Source organism: Zalophus californianus, chromosome 5 (assembly GCF_009762305.2).
Source record: "Zalophus californianus isolate mZalCal1 chromosome 5, mZalCal1.pri.v2, whole genome shotgun sequence".
NCBI lineage: Eukaryota > Metazoa > Chordata > Mammalia > Carnivora > Otariidae > Zalophus > Zalophus californianus.
In genome coordinates, this window is record NC_045599.1 from 60199941 (window position 1) to 60218977 (window position 19037).

General features: G+C 33.8%; 1 protein-coding gene across 2 annotated transcripts in view; it reads left to right on the forward strand.

Annotated features, from left to right (window-relative positions):
• The window catches only part of TENT2 (terminal nucleotidyltransferase 2), a 68171-nt gene that overhangs the window by 43710 nt on the left and 5424 nt on the right, over positions 1-19037 (forward strand). For both annotated transcript variants that reach the window (XM_027605042.2, XM_027605043.2), the window contains 3 exons: positions 387-430; positions 8664-8800; positions 16091-16182. In XM_027605042.2, the coding sequence (XP_027460843.1) occupies positions 387-430; positions 8664-8800; positions 16091-16182 (273 nt within the window). The remainder of the gene's footprint in view (positions 1-386; positions 431-8663; positions 8801-16090; positions 16183-19037) is intronic.

Below are 19037 nucleotides of genomic sequence, written 5' to 3' on the forward strand. Positions count from 1 at the left end.
TGTATTTAAAAATTTTCTTTTTGTTAGCTACATTCATCCTAACAATGTTCATTCAATATCTGTAGAACAATCCTTGTCTTGCTTATTTTATGTGTGTGTCTGATGTTGGACCAAATGATGTGTGTCCATTGATGGCCTATTTTTCTAAAACCATGTAAGGAACATTGGTTTACGTAGAAATATACATAGTTTATTAACAAACCTTAAGTTATCAACTTAGATATATTTGGAATTTAAACTTTTAGGGATCAGAATTAATTCACAAAATATATGGAAACTGTTGAATTTAAGCAGAAACCCTTATGCCTGGGGTGTAGCTGACAAATTATTGCTTTGTAAAATGAATAACGTGAATCACGGAAGCTTTAAACTTTTTTTTTTTATAGCCCTACCTGAACCCATCCTTCCATCCATCCAAAAAATTTACCCAGTAAGTGTTTCTTATGAATTATTATAATACATATTATAACAAGTATATGTGGAACTATTATATGCAGTATTAATGTGAATATAAAAGGTGTAATAGTTGCCTTCTAAGTATATGGTAACATTTTCTATATAGGCTGAGGAGTTTGCCACTAGCACATTAAAAATATTTCGTATACTTTTTTTGGAAGACTGTGATATTTTATTTAGTTATTGGCAGACAGTCTGGTCATTTATGTAAATGGTAGAATTTTTCACATAATGCTCATGATTATCACTAATAGTAATTAAATATAGGCTCGGTTAGGCTCTTTCTAGTTTTCTTCATGCTATTTTCAAATACAGTTTTATAGCATTTCTTTAGTTAGTGACTAAGAAGTTTTTAATCCAATGTATGTATACTTTGAAAGCAGGGGAAAAAATTAAGAAGTTGAACAATTGGATAATCATTTTATCTTTCATTTGATTTTACCAAGTAATCCACCAAGAGTAGTAACATCAGTACACTCTTTGTGTGCTTAATATTAAGATTCCTGAAGTTAATTGGAAACATTAAAGAAGTAAAGTGTGCTCACTAGAAAAAGTTTGATATGTACTCAGTTTGAGTTTAGAAAAACCTAGGTAATATACATATTCACAATCTTTTATACTGTTGTTTCTTTTCTAGTTTTTTTGTGTTCTTTTTTCCAGGATTCTCTTTCCTTGTTTTATAGTCCTACTGTTTCTGTTTTCCTCCATAGTCATCCTTATTCCTGGTTTTATTTGGAAATAGTATTTAAGCTGTTTAGAATGTTTAACCTTCTGAAACCGTATAATTTTGACCTGTTTTATAAACTTACAAAAAGAGCTGTTTTCTAAACTTACTAAAGAGTCAAATTGGAAAATGTAATATCTAGCTTGAGTGATCAATTTTCAAAGGACATACTTATTCTCTGTATCATACAAAATATAAATCTACTTGATGTGGAATCTAAATTAAATTTAACTTAATCTTTGATAATTGAGAAGAACTGATGTTCTTGTTTTTGAACATGGGTTATTATTGTAATGCATACATGCCAGGTGCTGGATAATAAAAGGTTCATTGTAATAGAATTTTGCTGTAGCAGGGGCTTCCCAGTTTGTGGTGGGTCATCTGGTAAAGACATCTGTAAGAATCTTTTGGAGTCTGGATGTCTTATCCTCCTCATTTTGAAAATGAATTTCTGCTATTATGAAGAACTATTATAATGAATTTCAGTTATTGCTAGGGATCAGTATTTATGCTGTCATAGACATAATGAAAATGAAAGCATCAGAAGGTGTAGAAATAAAAGTAACTTGAACTTTTGGCCTTATCCTTGAATGGTTTTCTCCCTGCAATAAAGTATTGTTTCTTTAGCTTATACTGAAAGGTCAAAGATGGTGACTGGGTGTTACTATTTCATTTTTTTGTCTCAGTTTTTTTGTTAAGACCTAGGTTTCAGTATAGAAGGAACTATGTATATTTTTCAGCATACAAAGCATCTAATAGTTAAACTTATCCTTTAAAGAATCTATTATTGTGTATGGAACAGACGCTTTTACAGAAATCTCACTTAAAACCCTTGCTGCATGAACTCTTTTTACTAATACAAAATACTAATGAAATCTCAGCTTAATGCACTGTGCTGGAGAACAGAACAGACGTATTGCTTTTATTATAGGATGCCCAGGTTCTTACTGGTATATTCTAGTTTGAGGAGCCTCATTTTACTTTTCTTTCATGTTTCTCATTATCTAGCTTTCCCCATGATAAGAGTCCTGACTTCTCTTCACATACACCATCTCTCACCCTATACTCTCCACCCCTATTTTACTAATAATCTTATTTCTATACCTGTAACAGGGAAATAGATTTAATATTAGTCCGGCGCAAAGCCTTAAACTAATAGGGAGACTTGCTAGATTTAAGAATATCTTAATTTGCTTTCAGATGTGGTTACATTATCATAAATATTTAAAGTACATTATTTTTACTATGAGATTGATGCTTATGTGGGTAAGGACTTACTATCCACTCTACAGGATTTTAAATTTTATATGAAACCTGTAAGCTGATTGATCAGTAGAGCACTTTTCTCAGTGGTCCATCTAATGGAACAAACAGATCAGCTTATTTCTTACTACTAATAACTGTCACTTATTTAGTATCTATTTTATGTCAGCACTCTATAAATATTATATGCATTATCCTTAATCCTAAACAAATAAACTTGTATTGTCCTTGATTCACAGCTGAAGAAACTAAGTCTTAGTTTAAGGAAGGTTACATTATTAATTCAAGCTGTATAGTCACAAATTATGGATCCAGAAACTGATTTTTTTTTTTTTTTTTAAAGATTTTATTTATTTATTCATGAGAGACAGAGAGAGAGATAGAGAAGCAGAGGGAGAAGCAGGCTCCCAAGGAGCAGGGAGCCTGATGCGGGACTCGATCCCAGGACCCTGGGATCATGACCTGAGCTGAAGGCATACGCCCAACCATCTGAGCCACCCAGGCGCCCCAGAAACTGATATTTTTAAAGACAAAATGATAGTACTATTCATTAATATAGTTTCTGTTGCTTATTACATTTTATGTATATCTGATTGTTCCTATACAGATATACCTTTCTTTAAGAACAACATGTATGACAAAATTTCAACTTGTATAAATAAGTTTGAGAATGACTTAAAACTTTATAGTAACAAAAAAAAACCTTTGTTATTTTACAAGGGAACAAGTTTCTTTTAAATTTTGAGCTTCTCTAATATAGTTAAATAGAATTAAAAAATAGGATAAAAACTTTGGAATAGAATAACATTTGTTCAATGTATTATGCTTTTTTAAGTTATTTTCATATTTTCTCAGATTTATGGTAATATATTTATTTTAAAAATGGGTATGGTATGCATTATTATTTTTTTAAGTATTATTCACTTTTATTTACTTATGTGACAGTATTTGTAACAACACATTATCATTGAGTAGTGAATAAAAGAAAATGAGGCTTATTGGGAAACTGGCATGAAGTCATATTTATCTTTTTTTTTTTTAACAAAACAAGAACACTGAAATTAAAATCACAAAACTCCTACTATGAACTGTTAAACTTGAAAAATTCATTTCAGAAAGCTATGCCATTTGAATTCTAAAAACACAAGAGTCAAAATTGCAACTGTCATTATTCCCCTAAGAATCTGCCAAGCAGAGAGAAACCTTAATATTGAAGATTTCATATGTCATGTTCCAGCCTGGTATGGATGGTTCCATGGCAGAATACTTAAATTTGAAATAATAGTGTGTGTTTTTTTTTAAGATTTTATTTATTTATTTGACAAAGAGAGACACACCAAGAGAGGGAACACAAGCAGGGGGAGTGGGAGAAGGAGAAGCAGGCCTCCTGCTGAGCAGGGAGCCCGATGCGGGGCTCAATCCCAGGAGCCCGGAATCATGACCTGAGCTGAAGACAGATGCTTAATGACTGAGCCACCCAGGAGTGGTACAAAGTCACTACTTGACCCTTTAGATATTGCAGTAAAATCTGGTTGCAGCACTACTGGCTAAAAACCATAAAGTCTTGCTGCCACCAATGACCAAAGGCACTTGGATAATCAAGAGTTCCACACTGGGCCATATGATAATATAGCATTATTATTACTACTTAATTCTTACTGACTTAAAAAAACAGCATGAGTGATACAGAGCAGAATATTTATTATTGAGTTAAAGCAATGAAGTTGAGAGAGGTTAAATATATAAACTTAGGTTAAGCTTATGAAGAGATCTTTATTTTCACGAGAGCATATTTTACCTAGATTTATGCTAGGTGGAGATTTATGAGACAACTTATATTTGTTTCTTTCCCTAATGGTATCTTCATATTCCAGAAAGCCATCTTTATAGTTATGAGATTAGGAATTCTGAGAATGTAGAGTTCCTCTGTGCAGTTGTATATTGAAAATACATTAAATTTTACATATATACATACATATACACATATAGCAACTTTTTTCATTTTTGAAATGCATATAATATGAAGGATTTTAGTTATGTAAAACAGGCTATAAATGAATACCTTTGAAAAATGAGTTTAAAAATTTTGATGAAGTCTTTTAATGATAAAAAAATCTCTTAAAATTGATATTATTTAAATTTTAAAAGTTACAAGGAAGTTAATTTTGAAATAATACATTATTTCAGGAGGTAACCATACTGCATTATTGTATGAATTGTGTAGTTATAATAATGATGCCTGGCATATACTAAATAAGTAATATGTAGGTAATACTATTGCTGCTATGCTTTATATACATTGTATCATTTAATCCTCATTACAGTTCTATGAGTACTGTTATTTTTCTTATAGATGAAGAAGCTGAACATTTGGAAAGCTAGGTAACTTGATAAAGTTCATATAGCTAATAGGTTTCAAAGCTAGATCTGACTCCCAAGTTCATGCTCTTAACCACTTCATTATTGTACTTCTACTTTATGATACTTATGTTGATTACAAAACTTTAAAAGCTTTCCAAAAAAGCTTTCAAAAAGTTTAAAAGCAAATATAATTTAAAGAATTTAATGATCAGTCTTTAACATGTTATCACCAGATTAGTGGTAATCTGCATACAATTAAGAAAGCTTGGTAGAACTTCAGTATATCATTTAGCTCTTTATTCATTCAGAGCTCTGCCTAAGTACTCCATATCAGTTATCCTTTTCTTTGAGACCTTTCTCAACATTTATATTCAGGGCCTAACAATTCATATTGTTCGAATAGGATGTAACAAATTTGTTTGCTTGGAGGTAGAAAACAGTCCTCCTTCATTTAAGGCATATATCTTTTTTTTTTTTAAATATTTATTTATTTAGAGAGATTGTGTGTGTATGTGCACATGGGGAGGGGCAGATGAAGGGGGAGAGAGAGACTCTTCAACTAGACTCTGAGCTGAGTGTGGAGTCCAACACAGGGAGTCAGCTTCCTCTCTCTCTCTCTCTCTCTCTCTCTCTCTCTCTCTCTCTCTCTCTCTCTCCCCCTCCCCCTCTCTCCCTCTCTCATCCCATTTGCCCACTCCCTGTCTCTAAAATAAAATAAAATCTTTTAAACAATAGGGAATAAATTTATTGAGAGAATGTGTGCCTATGCAAGCAGAGGGAGGGGCAAAGGGAGAGGGAGAGAGGGAGAGGGAGAGAGAGAATCTCAGGTAGACTCCATGCTGAGTGCAGAGCCAGACCTCAGGACCCTGAGATCCTGACCTGAGCCAAAATCAAGAGTCAGCTGCACAGCTGACTGAGCCACCCAGGTACCCCTAAGGCATGTATCTTTTTAAAGAACAGTTATCAAGTGAAAGTTTAGCCAATCTAATTTATTCCAGAAAGTGCTTAATTGTCCAAATTTCAAACTTTGAAGGTAAGATATTATGGCACAAATCAGAAAATAATGGAATTTGGCAAAAGATGTTTTTGCCGTTTTTGGTAGGCAATTGTATGAGCAAAAAAGTGAGACTTTGCAGTTTTTCAAGGGGTTGCCCATTAAAATTTTTCTTAACTTTGCGTTGATTGAGGGAAGAAAAGGATGATACATATGTTTAAAAATGTTAGCATTTAAATATCAATTGGAAAATGTTTTCAGGAATTAAGTCATTACAAATTTGGTTATTAGAGGCCCCATATAAGATCTACCCTTAAAAAGTAATAAAGATATCTTCCCCACATTAAAAACAAACAGCATTAAGTATCAGTAATCCCCACCTCAAATGCTTTAAGAAATAGATATTACATTGTTCTCAGTTAAATTGGTTTTCCATGGATTTTGGTTGTAGTTGCTTTGGCTTTTGGATTGGTCATTATGTGTTTTCTAATATGTTAGCTTAAGTTTTGCCTACCCATATCCTATTCAAAGTAGTGTATATTATTCTTAAGTACATACGCAATAGGGGAGCTTCCTTTTTAAAAAAATTTTTTTGACGAAATTTTTCTTAAAGCAGAGAATCTTTCTGTAATGTTAATGATTATAAAAAATGGGGATTTCTAATGGTTAAATGGAATTTCTGTTAACTTGTAGCATCTTTTGGATCCTTTTTTTTTTTTTTAAGTTTGGACTTCTCCTTCAATTCTCCCCTAGTATGTATGATATGGCCCTTTTTGTATATGACCATGAAAAAGAATAGTGGCATTAAGAGGAGACTGGTCAAATTGTTGGCTCAAAGTCATTCACCATTTTAGTAGAGTAGGTCTTACAACTCTTCAATGTTAATTTACAACTGCTGATCTTTTTCTTTAACTTATTGAACAAAATAAAAATTTTAAAAGAGGTTTAAACAGTTTTAGATTTAAGGTAAGAAAATGACTTTTATTTTAGCATCAGTTAATAAATTGAGTGCTTACTGTGGTATGTCGTAGAAGTCAAAATTAGTAAGAAGCTTTCAGAGTGGAACCGGTTAAATAGTACCCACTTTTCTTTTCCTTGTCATTTGAACTTAGGTTAACCTTTTTGTTTAATTAGCCAGAAAATAATATTGAAATTTTACAATTTAAAATACTGTCCTAAGTTCAGTTTTACACTTAACAAGTAAAAGACAAAGGGTGGTAGAAGCAGTACTCCTGCTCTTCCTTCTGCTTCCACTCTTCATTATAAATTGAGACTTCTTCCCTAACTCCACCTAGTCTTAGAAACAATTTAGATTTCTACTTAAGTCTCATAATACAATACTAAATCCGCTAGAAGTATAAGGGGAGGTCCGAAGTTTAGGAGTATTAGCTTTATGAACTGTGGTTGTCTTCTGAAAGAAGGGTAATCACTTCTTGGTAGTTAAAAATTATGGCTAGAATTGTAGGTAATAGAACGGGAGGGAATTTTTTATTTTCTTGCTCTTTTACTTTTCCTGATGATTTTTGAGGATCACCTTTAACTAGATGCACTACCCAATTTCTCTGTATTACAATTTAGTTATTTAGGGACCCTCTGTTTTTTAAAGTTGGGTTACTAATTGAACTGATATCTGTAAACTCAAGGTTGATTTGTTAAGTATTTGGGAACCTTAAGAATAGCTGTCATCCACGATGGACTCTGAAAAACAAACTGAGGGTTCTAGAGGGGAGGAGGGTTGGGTTAGGTTGGGGGGATGGGTTAGCCTGGTGATGGGTATTAAAGAGGGCACGTTCTGCGTGGAGCACTGGGTGTTATGCACAAACAATGAATCATGGAACACTACGTCAAGAACTAATGATGTAATGTGTGGTGATTAACATAATAAAAAAGAATAGCTGTCATCCATTAACTAGTTGCTTTAAAAAAAAATCTGTTATTACTCTAATGGCAAAGGGGAATGTAGAAAACCTGTCTTAAGGGCAACTGTGCAAATTACCTTAAGAGTGTTTTCTAACACTCTTGGATATGTATTACTTGAGAATCTCTGTGGTTCATTTAGTATGTTTTAGAGCCAGAACTTGCTGCTAATAGAGGAAGGATCAGATATGAAAATGAATGGCATAGTTAGCAAAAAGAATAAGTACCCATTAGTATTCTTTCTAATAAGTGTGTTGTTTGGGCATGGATTACAAGCAAATGATATCTTCCTTTATGAATATTGTGGTAAAAGTTTGTTGAATATTGCTTGCTGCTTAGTTTCCTATCGTTCTTCTTTTCCCTGCCATCTATGTCTTTTCAAGTTCAGTTCATGTTGAATGTCTGTCTTCTCTTCCCAATAAGATACAAAATACAAAAATAAAACAAAATTTTAAAAATCTTAAAACTGGTGTAAGTACTATTCATATACTAGTTACTTTTATGGCCTCTAAGAGAAATTTTAAGTGGCAGTTAGAAAATGCTGTTACCTTGTACTTGATATAGCCTTTATAAAGTACAACTGCTCCTTGTAGAGGCACTTAAGAAGGAGGAACATTTATAAAGAAATCTCTATTATGTTATTTGATGAAATCTTGGTATGTACAGTAAGGATTTATTTATGAGTTAAGAAATCTTCTACTGTAGGCCTCTTGGTTAAATGCGTGATATGCCTCAGCCAGGGTTTAGAGTGTCTTAGTTTTTTGGGTACTTTCTCACATACTGCAAACACCAGTGAAGTCTTTAGTGGAAGAAAATCTTCAGATTTCCAAACTGCCAACATAAAGAAGATTTCTTCTCTCTTCTTCAGAGAGCATTAGGTCAGGATTTGTAAAGTTTTTAGTGTGTGTTTTAAATGACTTTATATTTCCCCCTTTTTCTTTTTGACAGGAATCTTTTAGTCCTGCTGTACAGCTGCACCTTGTACATCAAGCTCCATGTAATGTTCCTCCTTACCTCTCGAAGAATGAGTCAAATCTTGGGGACCTCTTACTGGGCTTTCTTAAATATTATGCTACAGAATTTGAGTAAGTGAAACATCAGATTGTGTTTTATTCATTTACATATGTGAATGCTACACTTTTGGTCAGAAGCTACAAACTTGTCCAGAAATGTGTAATTTATAAAATTTAATATCTAGTGATTATTAGAAACTAAATAGATTTTATATTCCTATCTAATGAAAAATGATAGTTCAGTAAGCCCAATTTTAGTTGATTTCAGTAGCGATCCTGTCTTAGGTTTAGCTCCCTCTTTTCCTAGTAGGGCCTGAATAAATGTTTGGGTTGGCCCTGTATAGGTTCTGTATAGTTTGAAACATCTGTTTTTAGCAAGTTAAGATTTATAGTAAAAAGCACAGCTAAGACAAACATGGAAAAAGATCTCCTTGATATCTGAATAGTTATGTTAGTATATAAAAAATCAAGGAATACTCTCTTTCCTTTTTTTTCCCCTTTCTTCTGAGGGTGATATGTAAACATGGAATGCTGAAGTGTATAATTAGACTGGACTTAACTGAATGTTCCTAAGGGAGTTCTAGAAGTCCAGATAGAGTGGGGTTAGGAATTGCAGCTCTTCTGATCAATTTAGAAAGGTTTGAAGGGGGGAAAGAGAAAGGACTTAGGAGTTTTACAAAGTTAGAGGAGGAGGGTATGGTAACCACAGGGTGCCATTTTGAAAAGATTTGGAGAGGGGAATAATAATAGCATTCTTTGTAAATTGTTATTACTAGCTGGGAAAAACGGTTCCCAACAGATTATATGTATCTTCTCATTTACATAATAGTCATATGTTACAATATTACATCATGCCCATTTTACCAGTGAAGCATATATAGAGAGAGGTGAAGAAACTTGCCCTAAGATCACACAGCTAGTCACGGGGAGTATTTCTGTTAGTTTTGACTGCAAAATTTGTACTCTTAACTATGGTACTTTACTGCAGTGTTGGTATTGCCTTATTTGCTATGATGCAGTAGCTCTAAAGAAACTTGACTCAGATGATTTGAAACATAGGGCATGAAAGAAGTAATGTTACTTAAATTCTTCAGCGCAGAGCTTTCATCAGAATGTGTCTGTTTTGTTTACAGTTGAGTCTCCATTACTTAGCCCAGTGCCAGAGTGGGTACTTGAAAAATTCTTGCTATAAATAAATAATTTTGAAGTAGAGGGTAAGATTATAGACATGTTGCAAAGATCCTGGAGATGACTTAAAAATTACTGAATCAGGTTAAGAAAAAATGTAGGAAAAGTGCTGGTGGAAAGTAGTTCAATAAGAATGAAGTTATAATCATCATCATTAAAGATGACTAGGACCCGAGTTTAAGTCCAGGCAACAAGGATAAAAAGGAAGGGGCCTTCATTTATAGGATGAGAAAAGATTTAAGGATATAAGACAAGGGACATAAGAGACTACAAAGGTTATTCTAGAGTCAAGATTTGTAAGATGCTGCAATAACAAAAGCTGATGTTTCGTGAGTATTTACTTAGTGTCCTACAGTATGCTGAGTGATTTTTGTGTATTATTTAATCCTCACAGTAACACCTTGTGAGGCCTAGGGAATTTGTGTACTTGAAACTTGTCCATGGCAGTACAGCTAGATAGTGAGAGAACTGGGATTCAGTCTCAGGTCTGACTCCAAAACCACATTCTTAATTGTTAGAATATATTGGCATTGTCTTTTCTATTGTAAATTAGTGAAGTTTGCAGAGAGGGGAAAGGATTCATAGAAAAAAGGTATATTTCTACCATGTATAGTTTAGGATTAGAACATCTAGATACCAGTGCCTTGAAAGCCAACTGCTTTGTTGTACTGAAACAAAAAGGTAGATGAACAGGTTTGTGTATTAGTTTAGTATTAACAGAAACTAGCCGGTTGTGCCAAATGAAACTGGCTAGGATGCTGAGACTTTGAAAGAGGTTTTGAACTTTTGGATGCATTTGTTACCACTATGACACATGATTTTGGAGACATCGTCACCTTTTCTTTCATCATACAGTGCATTTGTCAAGTGTATTATTGTTTCATATCAGATATTTTCAGAAATTTGACTGTAGGGAGCATTGCCAAGAATGTAGTCATGGCAGTGAACTAGGTGCTGTGCAAAGGAATTCTGGCAGCTGTTAGAAATGTTTGTAAGGATTTCTTCTGAACTTTGAGACATTCATTTAAAAAATTCTCTTTACTCGAAGACAGAATTAAGTGTCAAGGGATACTTGAGTATATGGTATAAATGTTGCAGAAATTTTGTATGCCTATTTAAAAATTACCAAGATTTTCTTACCTACTTCACTCACAGCTTTCTTCTAAACCTTCCTGCTGAAAATTCTTAAAATGAAGCCATGCTTCTAGAACTGTACCTGGGAGCAGGGAACTGATAAATTAAAAAAGGATCAGGTTGGGGCGCCTGGGTGGCTCAGTCATTGAGTGTCTGCCTTCGGCTCAGGTCATGTTCCCAGAGTCCTGGGATCAAGCCCCGCATTGGACTCCCTGCTCCGCGGGAAGCCTGCTTCTCCCTCTCCTACTCCCCCTGCTTGTGTTCCCTCTCTCGCTGTGTCTCTCTCTGTCAAATAAATAAATAAAATCTTAAAAAAAAGGATCAGGTTGCTTAGAGAAACTAGGAAAAAATAAAGTCTGAATGTAATCATTTTGTATTTTAACAAAACAAAACAAAATATGTTTTAAATATCTTACAGACACCTAGGTACTAGAGATTCTAGGAGCCTTAAAAAGTTACCTATTTTGTAATCCTTTTATTCCGTGGATGCCTAATCACATGCCATTATTGCTAGTCTAATCTCTTGTGTTAAAAATGCATGCCTACATACTTAAATACATTTTTTAAAAAGATTTTATTTATTTGACAGAGAGAGACAGCGAGAGAGGAAACACAAGTAGGGGGAGTGGGAGAGGGAGAAGCAGACTTCCCTCTGAGCATGGAGCCCGATGTGGGGCTCGATCCCAGGATGCTGGGATCATGACCTGAGCCGAAGGCAGCTGCTTAACCGACTGAGCCACCCAGGTGCCCCTTAAATACATTTTTTAAGTAGGAAATTACAAAGGCCCAATTTTTTTGACTATCTCCTTTCTTACTGATTTTTTTCCTCTCATTTAATCAATAAATCATTGACTGCCTACTATATATCAAGCTGTTTTCCTATGCACCGGGGATATGACATTTAACAAAACAGGCAGAAGTCTTTGTCTTCATGGAGCTTATATTGTAGTATGTATTGTAGTACGGAGAGATAGACAATAAACAAATAAATTGTATAGTATATACATGAGGTTAGGGATAAGAAGGAACTAATTTATAGTCTATCATTGAGATAGGAGGAAAGCCAATAGAATGTGTTGTCCTGGAATCCAAAGAGAAAAAATGTCTCAAGGGGGAAGGAGTGATTATCTGTGTTACATTTTTTGATGGATCGAGTAAAAGATGAGAACTAAAAGCTGACCATTGCAATATTGGTCCACATGGAGGCCACTGGACCTTTATTAGGAGCAGTTTCTGTGGAAAAATAGGGATAAAAAGCATCATTGGTGTGGGCTCAGGAGTGAACAGGGATGAATTAAATACAGATAGGATAGTGTTTAGACACTGTAATATGTAGAGTGTATATACTTATAAAGGGGAGCAGAAAAAATGGAGTAGAAATTGGAGCGTTAAGTGGGGTTGAGTTTTTGTTTTTTAGAAAGGAGAAAAAACCTATCTTGATGGCAAAATTGATGATACCAGAAAAAGATAGTAAATTGTTGAATAGTATGCTTCTTTGAATCAGGAAGGGTTGGAATCTAGAGCACAAGTGGGATAGGAGCACAGATGATGCATTAATAATAGTAAGTAAAAGAGTATATGATTCAAAGGAATGCCAGTTGAACTGATGTGGGAGCTAGTGGAAATTATCTTTTGGTTGCTTTAGTTTTTTTAGTGAGATGAAGCATGGACATCACCTGGGAATGATTGTGAGGGAGGAGATTTGGAAAGTGAGGGAAAGTATGAATTATTCTGTAGGAGAGTAAAGGAGTGAATTAACTATGGAAATACAGTATGTTTGGTGGGTAGTAGCATTTAGGGTCCTTTTGAGCTAAGTCATCATGAATTTTAAGTGAATTTAAAGTTATCATGAATTTAAGATCAGCATGGTTGCATATTTTTCTCCAGCCACATTGAGTTGCAGGGGAAAGGATTGAAGTAGACAAAGATTTAATTATGGTTGTATTTCAACCAACTAAGTTCAGTGCGGCAAGAAGGGTAAGAGAGTTTGGGGGGGATGGTATGCAAGCAAGTGATTTTTAATAACTGACAATGGACTGAATGTATTAAATTCAGTCTTGAAAATGTGGACACGGGGATGCATGTAGGACATCAGGTGGCAGTTTCCAATTGTTAGTTGCAATAATTGTCCTAGAGCTTAGTAGCAAGGTCAAAGCTGGAGAAAAGGATTTGGGAAAGAAACATCAGACTGTTAAAGCTTGGGAGGGGTACTGTAGCATTAGAAGAGGATTGAAAGAGGCAAGGCCCTGATGGACACCGCATTTAAGGGGTCAGGCAGAAGAACAAAACAAACCAAAACTCTGGGATTAGAGCAGAATTTTCTGTTTGCTTACGAGGTTTGAAATCCCTGACATTTTCTTTTTGTTTGCTTCCCAGCCCTTAATAATAAAACAAAACTATATATATTTGTTCACTTAATTTGACTAGTCTTGCTTAATATATATAGCCACATAGTTCAGACCCATAATTTTGACTTTTTGTTGGACTTAAATTTTTGTTTGTAATGTTCCAGTGTAAGCATAGTATTTTGAAATAAATACTTAGTCACAAAAAGAATGGCTAGAAGAGAGTTAATAGATAAGTAGCAGTTCATTATCATTACTGAAGAAAAGAAGCAAACATCTTACCAATGTGGGGTTGGTAAACCCAGTTTTACAATCAAAAGATTGTCATATATTACCAGATCTGTTTTAGATTAAATTAAACCCTATATCTGTTCTCCTGTTCTTTTCTGATACATTCCTCTTCTATGGACTATATCTTATTTTACATTTTAATTATTGAATGACAATAACATTTTTACATGGCAGACAAATTATGGTAGAAAAATATGGTGTGATAAAAGGTTTAATTTGGGGCCTGTTTTAAAGAAAGAAATATTTAGGGAAAATGTTTCTAAATTGCCATTTGAATTTTACATTTAAATTCACCTCTGAAGAGTAAAAATAGCATATAAGTTTTATGTATCAGGTTTTATGATTTCATATATTTAGTAATTTAGAAATATTTAAAAGTGCTTTGAAATGTAATAGATTGAATCAGTCTAAATAATAGTGACTTAAAATATTTTTTTTCTCTGTGAAGTACTTCAGGTGTTACAGTCACTTAAATAACTGCATTATTTGGGTTGATTATAGGTTGAAGCTTAAATGATACCTGTTTAGGGATGATAAAGTGAATATTGGTATGTCACATATGTTTCTGTCACCTGGTTTAGAACCAAGTATTGGCATGTAATATAAATTCTGGATTGGATTTCATACAAGTATGGTGAGGAGAGTTCCTTTGATTTAAGAAAGTAAAAATTGTAATTTAACAGCAGGATACAGTTTCAAGATTCTAAACTTGTCTGAAAAAAAATGGTTTATCCCTTTTTAACATAATGTTTCCAATTTTAATTTTATTGCAGATTCAACTGTCCTGTAAGTTCAGTGAGAAACAAGTAGTCTCAAGAAAAAAGTTCATTTTATTAGTGAAATATATCTTAAGCAGTATAAAAGTAAAGCACATAGTATAATTCTACTGTGATCATGTTTGGTTCAGGCATGTGGTTATATAACTCTCTCCTTGACATTGTTGTTTTATTTTATTGTTATTAGTTATTTATTAATTTATTTAAGTCATCTCTGTATCCATTGTGGGTCCTGAACTCACAACCCCAACGTCAGGAGTTGCATGTTCTACCTATCGACTGAGCCAGCCAGGCACCTGTTTATTGTTATTTTAAAAAAATTTTGGAAACACACTTGGACCAACAGAGCAGTGTACTTTTCTGTTTGGAGTTTATACTAATGGAGCTGCTGTACATGAAATATCTAAAACATGTTACTGTAATTAATACTGTTTCTCATTGAGAACCTGCTTAGTTTTTAAAAAGCATAAATTCTGATATGTATTCTTAAAGAACTTAAAGTTATCTTTGCAAAGTATTTCTAAATTGTACTCCTTATAAGAAAAAATAGAGGATCATACTTGAGGATCCTTTTCAATTATCAAACTTCATAAGATGCAATGTTTTTTTGCATATTTAACATAGAGATTAATCAGTTTTCCAGAAACAAATGCCACATTGGACCCTCAGTTATAGTCCTAGGGATTCTTTTATCTGATAAAGTAGAGGAAGGGTAAGATAAGTGTTGGAGTTGGAAGGTCCCAAAGCTTGGTCTTTTTATTCTTACTGAAATGATGGACAAAGCTAAATATGGCTGAAAAAAGAGATATCGACTATTTTCCAAACTCATTTGTCTCTTACATACAAGCTGAATGGTCATACGTTTTACAGTGTTCCTTGAGAAAAAGAAAATTGTACTTGTGCAGAACTATTATAATTGTAAAGAAATTTTTAAAAAACAATATAAGGTTAGTACATACTAAAGACTGAACAATTTACTTTCAGACATGCTGATAAAAAATTGTTTTATTTGAATATAACTTTACTGTTAAGAGCTACATCTGATATATAGCAATAACAGTATGTTTTCATAGAGTATTAATTTTTCCTAAAACAGCAGCTACTGGCTTCTCTTGGATAGTTGTAAAATTTTCTCCCAAATCATACAAGTGGACATGCAGTAAACAAAAATTATTTAATGATACCAGAAAACAACACAAGATTGCATCTCTCTTAACAAATAAAAAATTCTTACTGAGGTGCTAACAGTGAACACAATTTTTACATTTTTTGCTTACTTACGCTTTCTTATTTTTCATATTACTTCATTTATTCAATAAATATGTATTGAAGGCCTACTTTATACTAAGCAACTATTTGAACAGTGAAAAAATACATAAATCAGCATCTTGAAGCTTTCATTCTGCTTGGGCGAGACATACAGTAAACAATAATAAATAAGCAAATTGTTAAAATATAAGTGCTGTGGAGAAAAAAGAAGGGTATTGAAACAGGGATTGTGGTGCTGAGGGTCAAGGCAAGTTTCAGTATTTTGTGAGAAAATTAGAGTGGGACTTAGTATTATATAATAAATACAATAAAAGGGAAAATTAAGAAAATAGTTAACAGTTATGTTTTTCTTCTTGTAGCTGGAACAGTCAAATGATTTCAGTTCGTGAAGCCAAAGCCATTCCCAGGCCTGATGGTATTGAATGGAGAAATAAATACATCTGTGTAGAAGGTAGATTTTCCACAACTACTTATTTACCATCTGGTTATCACCATGGTACTGAGAGAATTACTTGAATAATTCCAGTTTGTATTTCAGTTAAAAGTAATACATTTATGTTCTGATTTACAAGTCTTTTAGTTATAAAATTTTTTTTTTTCTTCCAACTTTTTACTTAAATTCCAGTTATAGTTTAATATTGATTTCAGGTGTGTAGAAGTTAGTGCTTCAACACTTCCATACAACACCTGATGCTCATCACAAGTGTCCTCCTTAATCCCCATCACCTATTTCACCCATCCCTCCACCCACCTCCCCTCTGGTAACCATCAGTTTGTTCTCTGTAGTTAGCAGTCTGTTTCTTGGTTGGCCTCTCTCTTTTGTTCCTCCTCTGTGTTGTTTTGTTTTGTTTCTTAAATTCGACATATAAATAAAATCATATGATATTTGTCTCTCTCTCATTAACTCCACTTAGCATAATACTCTCTAGCTCCATCCACATTGTTGCAAATGGCAAGATTTCATTCTTTTTTATGGCTGTTTTCATTTAATTTTTAAAAGTAATTTAATTCTTTACCTGTAAAAAATAATAAATATGAATTTAGGCATTTAATCTTCTAGTTCATAATATTTGAGCAGTCTTTATGCATCCCTCCTGCTTGTAGTTGATTGAAGCTTAATTTCATGACTTGAAGGTAGAAGAAAATACTATCTTCATGTGATAATTCTTACATTGAGATAAAATGAGTTCTTTTAAAATTAAAATGTTGATATTTAATGCAAGCTAGATTTTTATGAATAGAAATTTATTTTACTTTAAAAATAAAATGCCCTGAAGATAATCTGTTCTCTAAAATTAATTTACATATAGTTGAATATTTCTTTGAGTTGGTGGGAAATTGACTTCAAGAAGCAAAATTATTCTCACTGATGCTAAATTGAAGACTTTTGTAAACGTTGAGGTAAAAAAGAATAAAGCGTTAACAGCATTTGTAGGAAAACATCACATTTAGAATGTTTTAATCTTGGATTACATGCAACATCTTAAGAGTTTATGAATATGAAATTAAATTTCCTGCTTTGGTGGTTGGTTTGTTAAGTTGCACAGTGAGTGTATATTATTTTAGTTACTTGTGTTCTTTTGAATATTAAATACTTGTAAAGTGCTGTGTGTGATGTGATCCAATAGCTTGGCATTATGCTGTGAAAAAACGCAGGCATAGCTTGGATATATTGTGGGTTCAGTTCCAGACCACCGCAATAAAGCAAGTATTGCAATAAAGTGAGTCATGAATTTTTTTGGTTTTCCAGTGCATATAAAAGTTATGTTTACCCTATGTTGTAGTCTATTAAGTACATAGTAGCATTATGTCTAAAAGAATAATGTACATATCCTAATTTAAGAAGACTGTTGCTAAAAATTCTACCCATCATCTAAGTTTTCAACAAGCCGTAATCTTTTGGCTGATGGAGGGTCTTGCCTCAATGTTGATGGCTGCTGTCTGATCAGGGTGATGGTTGCTGAAGGTTGAGGTACCTATGGCAGTTTCTTAAAATGAAACAACAGTGAAGCTTGCTGCATCAATTGACTCTTCCTTTCGCAAATGATTTCTCTGTAGCATGTGAGAGCATTTTACCCACAGTAGAACTTCTTTCAAAATTGGAGTCAATCCTCTCAAACCCTGCCCCTGCTTTATCAACTAAGTTTATGTAATATTCTTAATCCTTTGAATCCTTTGTTGTTTTTTCAGTATTGTCACCAGGAGTAGATTCTGAGGAGCAGGTCCTATCCACTCAAATTTTATCATGAGATGGTAGCAATTCAGCCACATCTCCAAGCTCCACTTCTAATTCTAGTTCTCTTGCTATTTCCACCACATCTGCAGTTACTTCCTTCACTGAAGTGTTGAACCCCTCAAAGCCATCCATTAGGGTTGGAATCAGCTTCTTCCAAACTCCTGTTAATGCTGATATTTTGACCTCTTCCCATGAATCACAAATATCCTTAATGGCATCTCGAATGGTGCATTCTTTCTAGAAGGTTTTCAGTGGCTTTTGCCCAGATCCATAGAGAAAGCACGATCTATGGCCAATTATATCCTTAAAAAATATATTTGTTAAGTAATGAGACTTGAAAGTTACTCCTTGATTGATGGGCTGCAGAATGGATATTGTGTTAGCAGGCATGAAAACAACAATCTCATTGTACATCTCCATCAGAGCTCTTGGGTGACCAAGTACATTGTCAAGGAGCAGTCATATTTTGAAAGGAATTTTTTTTTCTGAATTGTAGGTCTTAAAAGTGGGCTTAAAATAATATGTTGTAAACAGATGTGCTGTCGTCCAGGCTTTGTTGTTCCATTTATAGAGCATAGGCATAGTAGATCTAGCATAAATAGCATAATTCTTAAGGGCCCTAGGATTTTGTGAATGGTAAATGAACACTGACTTCAACTTAAAGTCATCAGCGGCATTAGCCCCTAATAAGAGCGTCATCTTATCCTTTGAAACTTTGAAGCCAGGCATTGACTTCTCTCTAGTTATGAAAATCCTAGATGGCATCTTCTTCAAATATGAGGCTGTTTCATTTACATGGAAAACCTGTTGTTTAATGTAGCCACCTTCGGGAATTATCTTAGCTAGATCTTCTGAATAAATTTCTGCAGCTTCTATGTCAGCACTTGCTGTTTCACCTTACACTTTTACATTATGGAGATAGCTTCTCTCCTTAAGCCTCATAAACCAAACTCTGCTAGCTTCAGACTTCTCTTCTGCAGCTTCCTCACCTCTCTCAGCCTTCATAGAATTGGAGAGAGTTAGGGCCTTGCTCTAAACTAGATTTTGGCTTAAGGGAATATTGTGGCTAC